Source organism: Sus scrofa, chromosome 2 (assembly GCF_000003025.6).
Source record: "Sus scrofa isolate TJ Tabasco breed Duroc chromosome 2, Sscrofa11.1, whole genome shotgun sequence".
NCBI classification, from domain to species: domain Eukaryota; kingdom Metazoa; phylum Chordata; class Mammalia; order Artiodactyla; family Suidae; genus Sus; species Sus scrofa.
This window is the reverse complement of record NC_010444.4, coordinates 9,368,036-9,387,287: the sequence shown is the minus strand read 5'-3', so window position 1 is coordinate 9,387,287 and position 19,252 is coordinate 9,368,036. Positions and strand designations below refer to the sequence as shown.

General features: G+C 47.8%; 1 protein-coding gene across 1 annotated transcript; it reads left to right on the top strand.

Annotated features, from left to right (window-relative positions):
- On the top strand, window positions 7,855-11,269 carry PHEROC (pheromaxein C subunit; the record flags this gene model as incomplete). Its single annotated transcript, NM_001123161.1, is given in 3 exon segments — window positions 7,855-7,909; window positions 9,192-9,379; window positions 11,232-11,269. Coding segments are annotated over 3 exon segments (281 nt in total), but the record flags the coding sequence as incomplete, so codon positions are not given.

Here is a 19,252-nt window from a genome sequence, read left to right as displayed (position 1 = left end):
CTTCTCTGGAAAATGTAAAGGTTTCAGCGTCTTGCTCAATAAATTACTTTCCCTTCTCTCTATTTGTCTGGTTATTATCTAACCACTTCTGACTTTGCATTGCACTGGTTTTCATTATGAAGTGTCCAGCCAGTGGGTGTTGTCCCCGGTAAACCTTAGAGAGCCAAGGTCCAGTTAGCCATGGCGACCTGAGGTGCAGGGCACAGGTCATGAATCATCCTACATCAACACATGTCCCATCCAAGTCGCCATGACTGAAAGGATGGCTAAGGGTAAAAAGCCGATAAAACTTTCCTATTACTGGTCTTGACCTGAGGGATACCCACACCCTGTCTGGCCAATCAAGTGGCTCCCCACCAGCAGCATCCTACAGCTTTGGTCCTCACCCTAACTGCCACCTGCCTGCCTGGTGCCCTTTCCTTCACCGTGGTTTCAATCCTGTGAATTGTCCCGTGAAATTCATTTTCCATCTACTTGTCAATTCTTAGTGACTCCTCAGGGTTCGACCATCAGTTAACTCTTTTTCTCTTTTCTCTTTTTTTTTTTTTTTTTTTTTTGACCATCAGTTAACTCTTTTTCTCTTTTCTCTCTTTTTCTTTTTGGTCTTTTTTGTCTTTTTGCCTGAGAATTCAGAATCATCTCCCCGTCTCAAAATTTGTAACTTTATCACATCTGCAAACCCCTCCCCCATTTTTTTAATAATTTTTTTAATTTTCCCACTGTACAGCAAGGGGGTCAGGTTATCCTTACATGTATACATTACAATTACATTTTTCCCCCACCCTTTCTTCTGTTGCAACATGAGTATCTAGACAAAGTTCTCAATGCTACTCAGCAGGATCTCCTTGTAAATCTATTCTAAGTTGTGTCTGATAAGCCCAAGCTCCCGATCCCTCCCACTCCCTCCCCCTCCCATCAGGCAGCCACAAGTCTCTTCTCCAAGTCCATGATTTTCTTTTCTGAGGAGATGTTCATTTGTGCTGGATATTAGATTCCAGTTATAAGTGATATCATATGGTATTTGTCTTTGTCTTTCTGGCTCATTTCTCTCAGGATGAGATTCTCTAGTTCCATCCATGTTGCTGCAAATGGCATTGTGTCATTCTTTTTTATGGCTGAGTAGTATTCCATTGTATATATATACCACATCTTCCGAATCCAATCATCTGTCGATGGACATTTGGGTTGTTTCCATGTCCTGGCTATTGTGAATAGTGCTGCAATGAACATGCGGGTGCACGTGTCTCTTGTAAGTAGAGTTTTGTCCGGATAGATGCCCAAGAATGGGATTGCGGGGTCATATGGAAGTTCTATGTATAGATTTCTAAGGTATCTCCAAACTGTTCTCCATAGTGGCTGTACCAGTTTACATTCCCACCAACAGTGCAGGAGGGTTCCCTTTTCTCCACAGCCCCTCCAGGACTTGTTATTTGTGGATTTATTAATGATGGCCATTCTGACTGGTGTGAGGTGATATCTCACGGTAGTTTTGATTTGCATTTCTCTTATAATCAGCGATGTTGAGCATTTTTTCATGTGTTTGTTGGCCATCTGTATATCTTCTTTGGAGAAGTGTCAGTTCAGGTCTTTTGCCCATTTTTCCATTGATTGATTGGTTTTTTTGCTGTTGGGTTGTATAAGTTGTTTATATATTCTAGAGATGAAGCCCTTGTCAGTTGCATCATTTGAAACTGTTTTCTCCCATTCTGTAAGTTGTCTTTCCCTCCCCCATTTTTTAACCATGGAAGGACACTGGTACAGTTTCCAGGGATTAAGGCATGGATATCAGGCCCTCCTGCTGTGGCTCAGCAGGTTAAGAACCTGACTAGTATCCATGAAGATGCAGGTTCAATCCCTGGCCCCACTCAGTGGGTTAAGGGTCTGGCACTGCCATGAGCTGTGGTGTAGGTCGAAGAAGTGGCTTGGATCCCACGTTGCTGTGACTGGTGAAGGCTGACAGCTGCAGCTTTAATTCGACCCCTAGCATATGGGAACGTCCATATGCTGTGGGTGCAGCACTAAAAAGACAAAAAAAAAGAAGAAGAAGAAAAAAAGGCATGGACATCTCTGGGGGAAGTTTTACAAGCCAATTATAGCTCAACTCTCTCCTGACATCTACAAATCATGAATTCCTGGAGTTCCTGTTGTGGCTCAGCAGGTTAAGAGCCCAACATAACGTCCTTGAAGATGCAGGTTTGAGCCCTGGCCTCACTCAGTGGGTTAAGGATCAGGTGTTGCCGAGAGCTGCAGCATAGGTCACAGATGCCACTCTGGTCCAGTGTTGCCATGGCTGGGGTATAGGCTGGCAGCTGCAGCCCTGATTCAACCCCTAGCCTGCGAAACTCCATATGCCGCAGATGCAGCCTTAAAAAATTAAAAAATGAGGCCGTTCTGCCCCCTCTGCTGCCACAGCATCGCTTCCGAGCATCCTCTCCTTCCCATCCTCGTAGCCATCATCACAGTCCAGTCCTAGCCCTTCCGGGCTTGGACCAAAGTCTCCTAAAGGGTTTCCTGGGCTCTGCAATCCCCTCCCTGCAGTACATCCCCCTCACTGACCCCCTCCTAAAATCAGGATGTGAATCAGATCCCACTTCCGTAAATCTGAAATACTAGAGGGCACGTATTTCCAAACGTTTCCAGTAAAACAACTCATTCCTACACCCACTCTCAAATTACATTAGGTCTATTGAGGCGGGTCTATTTATACAAACTCTTGGGTGGAGAAATAGAAGATGAGTTATCTACGGATATCAATTAATAGCAATGCTTTTTTTTTTTCCCTTTGCAAAAACTTTATTTTGCTGTCAATTTCATTTAATCATCACAGCAACCTGGAAAGTAGGTCCCTTTTAGAAATGGGGGAGGCCGTAGCAATGCTTTTTTGATAAGCATATTTTCACATCAGGAAATAGATGCACTTAGGGCCTGTACTGGGCTTGGTGGAGGCAAGGGTTTATGGAGCTCTTGCAGCACTCTGAGAAACCCGGATTGGAATCACTCCTGGGGGGGATCAGGCCCACCCCGGGCATTACAAAAACAATCCTTGGGCTCGTCCCCTTAAAGAGACACAGCTATAAAATCCCTGCAGCTGGCCAGACCCAAGGCCAGGGGTGTACCTGGTCTAGGAAAGGCTCAAGGACAGAAACAAAGGACAACTGGCTGACACCAGAGGTCTCCACGGCCGGGACCTTTTCTGAAGCTTCTAGCCTGTAAGTACACCTCCACCAGGCTTTTAGACTTCGGTATGATCTCAAGGGAGAAGCGGTTCAGCTCCAAAGAACATGCCCCAGGTTAATGGGCCAATAGCCCTGGAGGCGAAAGGCAGAACTCATGTTCCTTTATTTTTATTTTATTTGATTGATTGATTGATTGATTGTCTTTTTTGCCATTTCTTGGGCCACTCCCACGGCATATGGAGCTTCCCAGGCTAGGGGTCGAATCGGAGCTGTAGCTGCCGGCCTACACCAGAGCCACAGCAACGCAGGATCCGAGCCGTGTCTGCGACTTACACCACAGCTCACGGCAACACCGGATCCTTAACCCACTGAGCGAGGCCAGGGATCGAATCCACAAGCTCATGGTTCCTAGTCGGATTCGTTAACCACTGAGCCATGACAGGAACTCCAGAACTCATTTTATAGAAGGAGCGAAAATAAAGAAATGAGGGGAGTTCCCTCATTGGAGGGAGTTCCCATTCCCCAGTGGCTACAGCTCCAATTCGACCCCTAGCCTGGGAACCTCCATCTTGAGGCCAGGCGTGGCCTTAAAAAGACAATGAATAAAAATTGTTTAAAAAAAAAAAAAAAGAGGAGTTCCCGTTGTGGCGCAGTGGTTAACGAATCTGACTAGGAACCATGAGGTTGCGGGATCGGTCCCTGCCCTTGCTCAGTGGGTTAACGATCCGGCGTTGCCGTGAGCTGTGGTGTAGGTTGCAGACGCGGCTCGGATCCTGCGTTGCTGAGGCTCTGGCGTAGGCCGGTGGCTCCAGCTCCGATTGGACCCCTAGCCTGGGAACCTCCATGTGCCACGGGAGCGGCCCAAGAAATAGCAAAAAGACATAAATTAATTAATTAATTAATTAATTAATTAATTAAAAAAACAATTGTTATTTAAAAAAAAAAAGGAAAGAAATGGGGGTATCTTGTCCTCAGAATGTTGTGGAGCTGATACACATCAGTAACTTACAATTTTTTTGTCTTGGCTGTGCCCATGGCTTGTGGAAGTTCCCAGACCAGGGATTGAAGGGGGGCCACAGCAGTAAAAGCCCTGAATCCTAACCACCAAGCCACCAGAGAACTCCAGTAACTTACAATTAAAAAAAAACAACAACTCTACAGCAGAAATCAACTCAACTTTGTAAATCAACTATACTTTAATAAAAATTTTAATAAAAATTTTAGGAGTTCCTGTCCTGGCACAGCGGAAACGAATCCGACTAGGAACCATGAGGTTGCGGGTTCGATCCCTGGCTCAGTGGATTAAGGCTCCGGCATTACTGTGAGCTTTGGTGTAGGCCAGCAGCTGCAGCTCCGATTAGACCCCTAGCCTGGGAACCTCCACATGCCATGGGTGCAGCCCTGAAAAAAAAAAAAAAAAAAAAAAAGAGGCAAAAAAACTTTGCATCTAAATTTCAGAATAACTTTGGTAGGCATTTGTGCCAGTGCATGAATCACTGAGGGAAAAAAAATGGCTATTGCTAAATGTCATTACTTACACTGAGTATGGCGAGGCCTCAAATGACAAAAACATTAGCGTGAATATATCTTAGGTTTTCTATGGGCTTAAGGCTGGGCCAATACTCTCTCTCTCTCCCCTGAGACATGAGATATCTGGGTGAATAATTGACCTCAATGCCATGGTTTGTCATAGTAGGTGGTCATTAAATGTCACACCAACACTGAAACCGAAGGTACCTCCTGCTCTAGTTTCTGGACCTAATTTGGGGACCTGAGCTAAAGTCCCTTTGGGGAAGAGAAAAAAAATCAGGCCAGCAACACAAGCATCCTAACCTTTGGGCTTCTTCTATTTCTCCTTGTAAACGCTGGCTTGCAGAGTCTTTTGGGAGCCGAGTTATTATGGGACTGACCTGAGATGGAGCCTTCCCTGCCGTGGGAAAAACATGGAAGCACCATGGACATGGTGTGGGATTTTTTTTTTTTTTTTTTTTTTTTTTTTTTTTTTTGCTAAGTAAGAAAAGTTTGAGGCCATCCAGTGTCCCCAGCAGGTCACAGAGCAGGCCCATAACAACTGGGGCACCAGGCAGTGTCTCCACTGACTCCCGGCCAAGGAGACAGTCTCCCATTTCTTTACAAATGTCCTTCACTTGCCTTTGGAAGAAAGATCACTGGCGATGGTCAGCTGGCTGAAAGTACACACACAAGGGCATAGTCTTCATCCCCATTTCCAGCCTCTTGCTAAGTCAATATTGCTCTTGGCAATTTATGCCCCAGCTCGATGATATAAAGAAAGGAGTCCCAAATAATCCACGCTGCAAATAACACACTCATGGGGAATTAACCATTGCCACATCTCTCTGGCCCGCTTGCCCATGTCTTCCTTTTTCTAAACCGAAGCCAACTTTGCTTCACTTGTTCCCATGCCCTTTTGATCACCCCGCTTCTGCTGGTGTGGGTTCTTTCTCCTACCGGGGTGTCCTGTCCCTCTCTGACACCAAGAGACCCTCTTTCCTTGTTTCCTTGTCTTGCGAGGTACCATCGGCTCTCAGGGCCCCTGAACTTGCTGTTCCCTCTGCCTAGAACACTCTTCCCCAGGTCTTTCCCTGGATTTCGCTGCCACTCATCCAAGCTCGAAAGTCTCTCCCCCTCTAGCGTGCCTAGACCTTCTTACAGGAGCTGCTCCTGGCGTTGTTCTGTTCTTCTTTGGTGCCATCGTTTTCTGAGCTCACTCAATTGCAGGACTGTTTGTTGCTTCCCTTGTTACAGGTAAGCTCCACAAGGGCAAGATCCTGGTCTAACTTATCCCTGCAACTGAATCTGTGACACAGCACAGGGCCTGTCCCAAGAGAAGCTCATGGTGTTGCTGGATGGATGGATGGATGGATGGATGGATGGATGGATGGATAGATGGATGGATGGATGGATGGATGGATGGATAGATGGATGGATGGATGGATGGATGGATGGATGGATAGATGGATGGATGGATGGATAGATGGATGGATGGATGGATGGATGGATGGATGGATGGATGGGCGGATATGTGGATGGATGGAACCTCCCTTTGATCCATGATACCTTTTTTTTTTTTTTGTCTTTTTGTCCTTTTTTAGGGCCACACCTGCGGCATATGGAGGTTCCCAGGCTAGGGGTCAAATCAGAGCTGTAGCCACTGGCCTACGCCACAGCCACAGCAACACCAGATCCAAGCCGTGTCTGTGACCTACACCACAGCTCACGGCAATGCCGGATCCTTAACCCACTGAGTGAGGCCAGGGATCAAACCCACAACCTCATGGTTCCTCGTCGGATTCGTTTTCGCTGTACCACGGCAGGAAATCCAATACCCATTTTTTTTGGTTGGTTTGTTTGTTTGTTTTCTTGTTTTTTAGGGCCACACCTGTGGCATATGGAGGTTCCCAAGCTAGGGATCAAACTGGAGCTATAGCTGCCAGCCTATGCCACAGCCCCAGCCACTTGGGATCCGAGCCGCATCTATGACCTACACCACAGCTCACGGCAATGCCAGATCCCAGACCCACTGAGTGAGGCCAAGGATTGAACCCGCAACCTCATGGTTATTAGTTGGATTCATTTCCACTGCAGCACAACAGGAACTCCAATGACCCTGTTTTAAGCCCCGTAAGATAGGCTCTTCACATAGAGCATCTGTCATCTTTTTAAAACTATCATTTCTAACCATTTTAGCAGTGAGGAAAAGGAACCTTGGAATGACCAGTGCTTTAAACTGTCCCAGGACGCTCCATGATTAGGTGCTGCATCCAAGTTTCAAATCCACATCTGCCTGAGCCCAGGTCCCATCCCCATCCCACCATTCACCACTGCCTCGGGCTCCGCAGTTGTTCTGCTTCACGGCAGCGGTTAAATCAGTGGAAGCAAAACCTGAAAAAGCTCACAAAAAGTAGATGAAAAATTAATTCATAGATTTATAATAGGGTGAATTTAGGAAACGGAGTTAACTAAGTGAGAGGGTCTTTGTAAAAACAACCCTCAGAGAAAGAGAAATATTATTAATATTTCCCATATTTGAAGCACCTTCCTGAAAAATTGTCTATGGGCCAGGGAGGTCTGCCTCCCAGAGGACATATGTGGTATTGCACCCAGCTCAGGTGTTCCGTGACCTGGAACAGAGGCACACACAGGCTGTGAAGCAATTTGCACTTAGCAGAAGAAAGAGAAGGGGGACAGAAGCAAGAGGAGGAGGAGGGGAAGAGAGAGGCGTGGGGAGGAAGAAGAGGCAGCGATGGGGAGGAAGAGGGAGAAGAGAACATGACCTTCACGGTGATAATAAAAAAACAAGCATGGCAACGCCAGCCCGCAATGTTGTACCTTACTGTTTAGAAAGCCTTTTGCATTAACGTAACCTAAAGTCATGTATCATTACTGCTGTTCCAAAGTTGGTTGGGGTCCAAAAGGAAAGTGTCTGTGTCCTTGATTTGCTACCAACAGGGCACAGGCTGGCTGGGCGCGGGTTGATCCCTGCTGTCACTTTCTGGTCCTATGCCAGCTTATTCCTGTGACTCATTCCCTCACTTGTGGGAGGGATTGGTGTGGTGACCTGGAGAATAAAAGGAGGCGTTCTGGGCGCTCGTCTCCAAAGGGAGTTCCTCTTTCTCTGCCACATTGGACTGAAGAGCCAACCACGGCTGCCTCCAACATGAAGCTGGCGATGGTGCTCATGCTGGTGGCCCTCCCCGTTTACTGCTCTGCAGGTGAGTCCTGACAGGGGGCACAGGCTTTGGGCTAAGCTGGGTGTCCGGTCCCCTGTGCAAGACTTCCCAATCCCCAAGGGCCAGGACAGGACAGGTCTGCACCCTATTGGCCAAAGGAGCATCACTGATTCCAGAAACTCTGAAAAGAGGTCCTCCGTGGGCTTTGCCTCTGCCCTGGAGCTGCACGTGTGTCTCGTGCCATTCCGGGTGTCCCGGCAGCATCACAGGTACCCTGAAACCAGAATGCATCATTCTTGAAAACTAGAATTGGGTGTTTCTGTGGGACGAGGGAAACATGCTCGTCCCACGCTCTATTTATGTCTAGATGGGTTTACTGAAAGAGGCACTTAAATACAAAAAGAAACAGGGAAACTGCAAGGAGAAAAAGCTCAGGACACAGTGTGTACCGAGCGCGGATCCCAACTCCCCACAATGTTCAGGGTTGGTTTGAGCCCTTCTGGAATGTTCCTACACCCAGTCCCTTTCCACTCAATGGTGGCTGAAGGAGAAGAGCGCACACTCCCTGGAGGTCTCCTGCCTTGACGAAGATCGAGCCAGAGAAAAATTCCCTGGCAGCTAAAACCTGGTCTTCAGTGATAGGTCACACATGTAGTTTGCTTTGTTCAATTGCCAAAGCTCTTTCAAATGCCCCCAGCTCATTTGTTCCTCAAGTATGTGGCGTGAGGTTCCAGGCGTCAAGTTCAAGGTCAACTATCTAGAAAACTGCAGACCCGAGAGTAAAACCCAGCTCCCACAGACCCAGCTCCAGAGCTCTTTTCCCCTCCCCCACTCACATCAATCCCTTCACAAACAAGAATTGCATGTGTGCGTTCTTTTTTGTTGCAGAAAAGCATTAGCCTCAACGGCGCGAAGGGACAATCTTCTAGACCCAATACATTTACTAGACTGGGCAATCCCTAGCTGTGGCTCTCAGTGACTAGAGTGAAACATCACATGACTCTGAAGAAAGAGCAGATAATAGCTATTAATGTGTAATAATATATTGCGCTGAGTGAGAGCATCTCCTGTCTCCAGCACCCTCCTTAATGGAGGTTACATAGTGTCTGGCTTCTGGAGGCCTATGAGAAGAAGGATAGATGATTTAGGGCTTAAGGAAAGCCCAGATCCTCAGTTCACGCTCATAGAATTGAGGATGCCAGACCCATTCACCATAATCTTCCTGAAGAGACATCTCTCCCGGGATGTAAGAGGATGACAAATATCCCAAAGAAGCTCATGCAACATTCTGAAGCCCACGTTTGCACCCTTACTTTCTCCCCAGGTTCTGGCTGTTCCTATCTTGAGAGAGTGATTTCAGATACCAGTGATTCCAGCGTAACCGCGGATGTGTATCTAGCATCTCTTCAAGAGTACATAAGCAGTGATGACACTACCCAGGCCATAAAGGAATTAAGGGAATGTTTTCTCAAGCAGTCAGAAGAGACTCTGGAAAATTTCAGCGTGTTTATGGTAATTTCAGCTTTTTCTGATGTGCTTCTAGAGACAGGGACAAGGAGGCTCAAAGTCTGTCACTCGTGCCAAAGCAAGTGATGAATGTGCTTTATTTCTGTTTATTGCATTGTGTGACAAGTCTGATGACTTTGACATCAAGAAAGACAATCAAGGCCACAGGGCCAATTTGCCACTTGGCAAAATCTTTCGTGAATCATAAGGGAAAAAGGCAAAAGAGGGAAAAGACCACTCAGGCACAGGACCACCTACCCCTCCCCTCCGCTCCCCAGCACACACACAACCCCCCTCTCAGTTCCCTGCGTGCAAGCGTGCACGCACACACGCACGCATACACACTTTCTATCAAAGTAAAATACGTCTGCTTCTCAAGACATTCCCCACTTGTAGGAGGGATGAGCAAAACAGGATCCCTTCTTTCACAAGTCATGAAGTGTTTTAAGAATGTTCCCATAGAATCCAGAAGACCCCATTTGAGGAAGGGGCCATATACCGTATTCAAAGAATTGGAAATGCACTTTCAAGCAATCCAAATCTGTCACTCTCAAGGACTGGCTTCCTTGACCTTTCACTGGTCCCTCCATGAATGACCAGTGCAGCTCAGGGCTACGAAATCCATCCTGGAGGATGGACTTGTTTCAAACAAAAAGCAGTCATTGAACAATGCGTAATTCTTTCTGATTATGAATTGAAATCGTTGCGTCTATTCTAGCATGTATTTCCTTTCCTAATCTATTATTGAAACCATTCCACGGTGGACCATTTAGAATATTGCAAAAAGCAGATAGATCAAAGGGAATGGCACCCAAGGAGATTGTGAACACAGCACAACCTGGATGAACCAGGGACAGGGGGGTGGACGGGGTAAGCCAGTCACAGGAGACAAATGTCACATGACTCCACCCACTCCAGGCTTCAAGAGTAGCCAACCTCATAGAAACCCAGGGTAGAAGAGCAGTTTCCAGGGGTTGGCTATCAAGGCAAGTGAGAGTTATTTAACAGGTACAGAGTTCCATTTTTTTTGCAAGATGAGATGGATGGCACTGACTGCAGGGTGAATGTGGTGTTAAGTAAACTGAAAATGGTTGAAATGGTAAATTATATGTTATGCATATTTACTATAAAAAAAAAAAACTTTTTATGGCCACACCTGCCACATATGGAAGTTCCTGGGCCAGGGATTAAATCAAAGCCACAGATGCGCCCATGCTGGATCGTTGAACCCACTGAGCCAGCCGGGGATCAAACCCTCGCCTCTGTGCAACCCGAGCTGCTGCAGTTAGGTTCTTAACCCAGTGTGCCACAGCGGGAACCCCTAAACATTTTTTTTCATGGGCCATCCTTACCATTAAGGATGATGGGCTTTTTTTCCTTAAAAATCTAGCTCAGATTAATCATCCTTAGTATACGGCGCCAAAGTTTCATAGGTCACAAAGTCAGGGGTGGCTGTTGGGCTCTTTCCTGTTATTTCTGACAGTGGGGCCATATGGGATCTCAAAAACGTCGTGTTTCATTGTCTTTGAGCTGAGATTTTCACAATTTTATGTTGAACACGGGTAATACCAGCAGCAGAGTAATTGGATAAATTATTTCACGGAACATAAATGTGCAGAGACAGCTTCCTAATGACGTCCCTGGTGGAGGAACGATCTGGAAACACCAGCCCATCTTTGGCATTAATCAGTTCTCCGGAAGGAGAGAATAACTATGAGATCAATGGGATTTTTAGCCCCAGCACTAACTCTCTTTGAGAGCAGATGTGTGTGGAGAGATCCAGGAAAACAAGGAAAAAGAATGTTTCTTTACAAGATTGTACTTGAAAATCTAAGAGATACTTATGTTTGTTTTCCAGCAAGTGACATATAATAGCAAACTGTGTGCTGCGTTTTAACTTTCCACAAGACCTTTGGCTCCGAAGATACCGACTGGAGATGAGTATAAAACACAACCTACCTTTCTCTCTCGTCTTTTGAGCTACAAACTGCAAGACAACTGCTGAAACCTCAAATACATTTTCCTTTCAATAAAGTACCTGCAGATCTGCCCTCCTTTTTGTGATTGACATCTGATTCATATAGAGGCTCTAGATGAGCTCCCATCGTGGCTCCGAGGGTTAAGAACCCAACTACTACCCATGAGGCTGTGAGTTCAGTCCCTGGCCTCCTTCAGTGGGTTAAGGATCTGGCGTTGATGCAAGCTGTGGCGTAGGTCACAGATGGGGCTTGGATCTGGTGTTGCCATGGCTGTGGCAGAGGCAGTGTCTGTGGCTCCAATTCGACCCCTAGCCTGGGAATTTCCGTATGCTGCACGTGCTCCCCTTAAAAGAAATAAATGAAATAAAATGGAGGCTCTAGAGAGCTTCATATCACACACACACACACACACACACACACAATTACTCATTAAAGAACTCAGGAGGAAGGATGGAAGTATTTGAAAAGCACTTTGTCCCTTACTGTCTGTAGCCTGACATTGTTCCCTTTCTGGAAAAGTGGTTTTTCCTCCCCTCGTCACCCCCATCTCCCCAGGAACCCACTTGGGGAGGTTCTGGTGGCTGGGTTATGCCCAAGTTCCCTGATCTGCCTCTGTCTCCAGCTCCGCCCTGAGACCTGCTGGCCACGGCCAGGCAGTTTTCGCAGCTCTCTCTGTCCCTGCCCCAAGTGTGCAGGGCTGGGAACAGAGCCAGCGAGAGGTGACTCCAGCCAAGCCAGGCTGAATCTTGTCTTGATTTTTAAATTTAATATATGGCATTCATTCTGGGTTTTAAAAATGGTTCACAAAGTGGCATATGTGGAGCTCCCTTCGTGGCTCGGTGTCTTAAGAACCTGAACAGTGTCCACAAGGACACGGGTTCAATCCCTGGCTTCACTCGGTGGGTTAAGGATCTGGTGTTGCTGCAAGGCGTAGGTCACAGATGCGGCTTGGATCCTCAAGTTGCTGTGGCTGTGACATAGGATGGCACCTGCAGCCACAGCCACAGCAACTCAGGATCCCAGCCACATCTGCAGCCTATGCAGTAACCTGCAGCAACACTGGATCTTTAACCCATTGAGCGAGCCAGGGATCTAACCCGCATCCTCCTGGATGCTAGTCACGTTCTTAACCCCCTGAGCCACAGTGGGAACTGCACAAGAGACTCTTAAATCAAACCTTAGCTCACCTTACTTTCACCGTCCCCACAATCCCGTCACCAAAGATAAGATGTTCCCACTCTCGCTCACACCTGCCACGGTCCTTCTTCCATCCTGGGCCAATCCCTTCACCGGAAAGACCTCTGACCCCTTTCTCAGGACAATTCAGCCCCCACCAGATTCAACTCTTCCATCCTGTATGACCCAAGCAGGAGTTCAGCACAGCAGAAGATTCCGTGTTGGGGAGCCAGGGGCCCAAATATGACAGCAGTGACTGAAATTGCCACTGGCTTGGAAGGGAGGAAGGCCTCAAGATTGCAAGCAGTGGCAGCTCCCAGGGGGCTCCTTCCTAGCGGGCCAAGAGCCGGAGTTCCCGACGTGGTTCAGCAGTAACGAACCCGACTAGGGTCCATGAGGATATGGGTTCGATCTCTGGCCTTACTCAGTGGGTTAAGGATCCAGCACTGCCATGAGCTGAGGGGTAGGGTTGTAGCTGTAGCTCTGAAGCGACCCCTCATCTGGGAACTTCCGCATGTCTCGGGTGCAGCCCTAAAGAAAAGAAAAGAAAAAAAAAGAAAAAGAAAAAAGAAAAGTATCCTAGGAGTGCAGAAGCTGATATGAGCCTCTAGACAGGGTGGCCCCAGGAAGTCTGTGCCCAGCACTTGAACTGCTTTGGCCAGCCCCTGCCTCAGGGGCATCATAGCGCTGCATCCAGAAGAAGGAGGCTACAGGATCCAGCCAGGGATATAGCTGAAGAGTGTCTGATGGAGGGGCCTGTGCGGGCAAACCCACGCAGAACTCCAGGGAATGACAGTGGACTGGGCGGACACCATCAGCAAGTGCTGTGTGTCCAGGAGCCAAGCGTGTCGGCAGCAGCCTTGCAGAACGTCCATGCCGACAGGTCATTCGACCAACCTCGACAATGGCAAAATAACTGAAATCATACAAAGTATGTCTTCTGACCATCGTGGAGTCAGACCGAAAAATCAAGAACAGAAGGATCACAGGAAAACCTCCAATCAGTCCGTGTAAAAAAAAAAAAAAAAAAAACCTCCTAAAAAAAAATCACTGAATCATCCAATACTGATGGACTATTTTTTAAAGCATCTGTCTTCAGCCCTGGGCTGGTGCTCTGTGTAACTGGAAAATGGTGATCTCGTTCCAGCTGGGGTCCTCGTTACCTAACTATAAATCAGCGCTCAGGGGAGAGGGGGCAGAGGGCAGACAGACGGTTCGTGAGGGTTACATGCTCCTCAGAAAATACACTGGTGACAGACTCTGGTGGAAACAGGAGCCATGGGCAGCAGGGAGGAGGCCAGAATCACTGGGGTCTTGTTTGTAGTTTATGGCAAGATGAGGATGGGGGTGGGGGGGAACCCCATGGAACTGTTTCTCCTAGTTTCCTTTCTCAGCACAGCCCCAAGTCCACTCTGCAGGACTCTTCCCGCCTGGAGTTGGAGACAGAGTAGTGAACGTGTTTAAGCAGAAGGGCCTCGTGCAGAGTTCCCGCTGTGGCGCCACGGGATCGGTGGCATCCTGGGAGCGCTGAGATGCAGGTTCGATCCCTCGGCCCGGCACAGTGGGTTAGGGATCTGGTGTTGCCACAGCTGCGGCTTAGGTCAAAACCACGGCTCAGATCTGATCCCTGGCCTGGGAGCCCCACATGCCGCAGGGCGGCCGAAAAAGAAAGGAAGAAATGCATTATGCGATAGCTGTACGCCTCAAGGTGTCTGAGGAGCCAAGCGAATATTGCACCTCCTGGAAGCGGACACTCAAACCTCTTCTCACAAAATACATGAACAGGATGGGAATTGCCTGGGAACGGCAGCAAACGAACATATTTTCATTGACAATTCTTGCTGGGGGTGAGATTAGAAAGAAAATGCAGTGTTTGCCTACAGAAATCAGCAATTTACAAAATAGGAGTTCCCGTCATGGCTCAGTGGTTAACGAATCTGACTATGAGGTGGTGGGTTTGATCCCTGGCCTTGCTTGGTGGGTTAAGGATCTGGCGTTGCTGTGGCTCTGGTGTAGGTCATCGGCAAGAGCTCCGACTGGCCCCCTAGCCTGGGAACCTCCATATGCCATGGGAGTGGCCCAAGAAATGGCAAAAAGACAAAAAAAAAAAAAGAGAGAGAGATAGGTAGATAGATAGATAGATAGACAGACTCATTTAAGCTAGGAATAGGTTTGGTTTTGTTTTTAGGGCAGAACCTGCAATATATGGAAGTTCCCAGGCTAGGGGTTGAATCAGAGCTACATTGCTGGCCTTCCCCACAGCCACAGCCACAGCCACACCAGATCCCAGCCTCGTCTATGCCCTACACTACAGCTTGCGTCAACACCGGATCCCTAACCCATGGGCAAGGCCAGGGATCGAATCTGCATCCTCATGAATACTAATCAGGCTCGTTTCTGCTGAGCCACACGGGGAACTCCCTGAATAGGTTTTTCTAATGTTTTGCAGTTAGTGCGCAGTCGAGAAATAGCAAACCTCCCAGGTATATTGAGCAGAGCAAATAAAACACAGGAGTTGATAGTGAAGGTGTTTGAAAGGCTGGAGCAGCAATAAGGGGACTGGAAGGATGCACAAGGATTGACCACTGCAAAAACTGCCCCTAGGAGTTCCCATTGTGGCTCAATGGTTAACGAATCCGACTAGGAACCATGATGTTGCGGGTTCGATTCCTGGCCTTGCTCAGTGGGTTGAGGATCCGGCCTTGCCAAGAGCTGTGGTGTAGTTTGCAGACATGACTCAGATGTGGTGTTGCTGTGGCTCTGGCGTAGGTCAGCGGCTACAGCCACAATTAGCCTGGGAACCTCATATGCCGCGGGTGTGACGCTAGAAAAGCCAAAAAAAAAAAAAAACCTGCCCCTAGAACTGGAATAGAAAAAAATACAGGATTGCCCAGATCCCACAAGTGCAGGTGAAGCTGAGATTGCTGTGGTCCAAACTGAGCTGCCTGAGCAAGAACCCAAGAACCAAGGACCCAGCTGTGACGGCCACCACTGCGGACCCGGCCATCGCTGGGCTGCTGGTCCACCCTACCCACAGCTGCCACAAGCACTGTAAGAGGGACGGCAAAAGCTCAGAACACGTGACCTCTGTCCTCTTCCCCACCTTCCAATCTCTACCAGGGTCTTCCTTTGGAGAATCAGATGAGAAAACCACTGCTGAGCAGGCTGGAGTCTGTAACACACAGGTGCTCCCTGCCAGCACTTGAGAGGTGAATAGAAGAAAAGCAACCCTGGACCTAGGAAAATAAAGACCCCTGAGTTCCCACTGTGGCTTAGTGGTAACAAACCTGACCAGTATCCCTGAGGACGTGGGTTTGATCCCTGGCCTCACTCAATGGGTTAAGGATCCAGCTTTGCCATGAACTGCGGTATAGGCGGCAGATGCAGCTCAGATCTGGCATGGCCATGGCCGCGGTGGCATAGGTGGCTACAGCTCCCGTCCAACCCCTAACCTGGGAACTTCCATATGCTTGGGGTGCGGCCCTAAAAAGAAAAAAAAATGTTGGGGACAAGAAGTCTTTCCAGGGAGCAAAGTAGATAGTCTTGAGGATCCTACAGGGGGCGTGAGCTCAGCACTTTCCTGGTCCCAAGGTTACCTGGCCTCCTCCTCCATGCACTTCTTCCAGAATTCATTCAAAAAAAGGGGGAGGTTCTCATTACGGCTCAGTGCGTTGAGAACCCAACATTGTCTCCGTGAGGAGGCGGGTTTAAACCCTGGCCTCTCTCAGGGGGTTAAGGATCCCACCTTGCTGTGGCTGTCTCCTAGTCCAAAGCTGCAGCTCTGATTCAACCCCCAGCCCAGAAACTTCCGTATGCCACAGGTGTGGCTCTAAAAAGAAGAAAGAGAGAGGAAGAAAAAGAAAGGAAGGAAGGAAGGAAGGAAGGAAGGAAGGAAGGAAGCCTATATTCAACTGTCAAGGTTGTCATAGTGTTACTCACTTCTTCTCAAGGGGAAAGATGGAGAAAATCTGCGATTTTTTTTTTTTGAGTTAGTTTGTATTTTGTTCTGTGTTTTTTCTGCTTTTTAAATAATTAACGTATGGTTGATTTACAGCGTTGCGCTAATTGCTGCTGTACAGTGCAGTGACTCAGTTATACACATATATACATTCTCTCTCTCTCTCTCTCTCTTTTTTTAAATCTGCCATTTTCATCACCGTAAGTGGCCGCTGTGTTTGCAGAGGACTCAGGCGCCCCAGCCTGGGAGGGTCCTTTGATGGGGTTGTGACTTGCTGTCCTTGGGGCTCTCCTGCACCTGCAGGGCTGACCTACAACGAGGAAGGAGCATGTGCCTCAAGGACACGCCAGCTCACCTGGCTGACGAGGAAGGGTCAGGAAGAGTTGTTAGCACCGGGCTCTCCTGCTGCCGGGTGGCTCTCTCTCTGGAATTGTTTTAAGTGACATCCGTTCCCCAGGTAGAACAGATTGTATTGGAACAGTGCCTCGCCTTGGTCCGGGAGTCTTGACTCCTGCTGAAAAGGATGGAAGGAGCGACCCTGACCTTCAAGTGGCTTCTCCTTGGTGAGGGAACCCTCTGGAACACTGCCTGGAAATGACGAGCCCATGACAGGTTAGCGACGCAGTGCTCCCCAGCTCTTGAATGCCGCCTCCATGTTCCTCGTGCCACGAGAGGGTTCGAGGCCACAAACGATGTTTATTGTGGTCTCTTTAGTCCCCACATTGTCCCCGGCTTTATGGATATATGACCTCGCGGAGTTCCAGGGAGGGTGGACCTCACGGGTATATGTTCATGTATAAGGTTGTACGTATCTGTTGGAATTTTGGTTCCATGTATTGAAATCTTTGGCCTGTGTCTTCATGATGTGACTTCCTGCTAAAATGAGTTACTTTTCTTCTCTTTTATCTTTCTTTATTTTTTTAGGGCTGCACCTGTGGCACATGGAGGTTCCCAGGCCAGAGTCAAATCGGAGCTGTAGCCACTGGCCTACGCCACAGCCACAGCAACACCAGATCTGAGCCAAGTCTGCCACCTACACCACAGCCCACAGCAAATGCCAGATCCTTGACCCACTGAACGAGGCCAGGGATCAAACCCGCATCCTCAAGGTTACGAGTCAGATTCAGATTTGTTTCCATTGAGCCACAACGGGGACTCCTACCATGAGTTACTTTTCTTCTTGGTTTTCCTCTTCATGCATATAAACTTTGAAAACACTGTCACATGAATTTGCAGTTGCAGAAAGAATGACTCTTGTGACAGCAGTGCCATTCCATTCCTTCAAGCCCTCTGAGCGGTAGGCCAAAAATGGCGTGGTAATTTACCTCTCAAAATTATTCTTAATAATTTATCAGTCACAGCTAAATTTTGCCCTCCTTTGATTTTATTAAAGCAAGGAAGTAGAAATCACTTGAGATGAAAAAGTTTTCTATACCACAAAATAAGATTACATTGTTTATTTCCCCCCCAACTTCTCTTTTATTGAAATTGAGGTGTAATTGACATAGGCTATTATATTAGCTTCGGGGTATGCTACCTAATGATCCAATATTTTTATACATAGTGAAATGACCACCGCAATGAGTAGCTAACATAGTTAACAATGTCCATCTTACAGAGGTACGAAAACAAATTTTTTCTTGTGACGAGAACTTTCTTCTAATTCATTTTTCATTAACGTTGATTTACAATGTTGTGCCATTTTCTGCTGTACAGCAAAGTGACCCAGTCATACACGCATATACATTCCCTTCCTTCCTTCCTTCCTGTGAGTGTGAGTGTGAGTGTGTGTGTGTGTGTGTGTGTGTGTGTGTGTGTGTGTGTGTCTTTTTAGGGCCGCACCAAAGGTATATGGAAGTTCCTAGGCTAGGGATCTAATCCGAGCTGCAGCTGCCAGCCTACACCACAGCCACAGCAACGCCAGATCCAAACCACATCTGCAACCTGCACCACAGCTCACGGCAACGCCGGATCCTTAACCCACTGAGCAAAGCCAGGGATCGAACCCAAGTCTTCACAGATACTAGTCGGTTTCATTACCACTGAGCCACAGTGGGAACCCCCATACATTTCCTTCCTTAGATTATCTTCTATCATGTTCTATCTCAAGAGATCGGATATAGTTCCTTGTGCTGTAGAGTCGAGCCTCATTGCTGATCCGTTCTAAATGTGAGGAGAATTTTAGGATCTAAGATTAAATTGCTTCTTTGAAGTCTAGGGATTTCTTTTTTCCTTTCCTTTCCTTTTCTTTTTTGCTTTTTAGGGCTGCACCTGTGGCATATGGACGTTCCCGGGCTAGGGGTCAAATCAAAGCTGAAGCTGACAGCCTACACCACAGGCACAGCAACGCCAGATCCAAGCCGCATCTATGACTGCAGCTTGCAGCAACACTAGCTCCTTAACGCACTAAGTGAGCAAGGCCAGGGATGGAACCAGCATCCTCGGGGCTACTAATGTGGCTCTTAGCCCCTGAACCACAACAGAAGCACTTCCAGGTCCAGGGATTTCTACAGGCAAAGTCAATGCTCTGTGTTAAGATCCTGGTGGCTGTTGCAGACACCTGATGCCTTTGGTAAATTGCGGCAAGAGGCATTGGGAAAGGGGAGGTGGGACATGTGGTCTTTGGTTTCAAGACCTGAACAGTCGCTAGGGTTTCAACCTCAGCCCAAAGGACAGGAGTGACCAGAACATCCTGCTGAGGACATGCGTCTGTGTGTCTTGGCCTAAATCACATCTGTCCCCATCCACCAGCTTCCTCTACTTCGT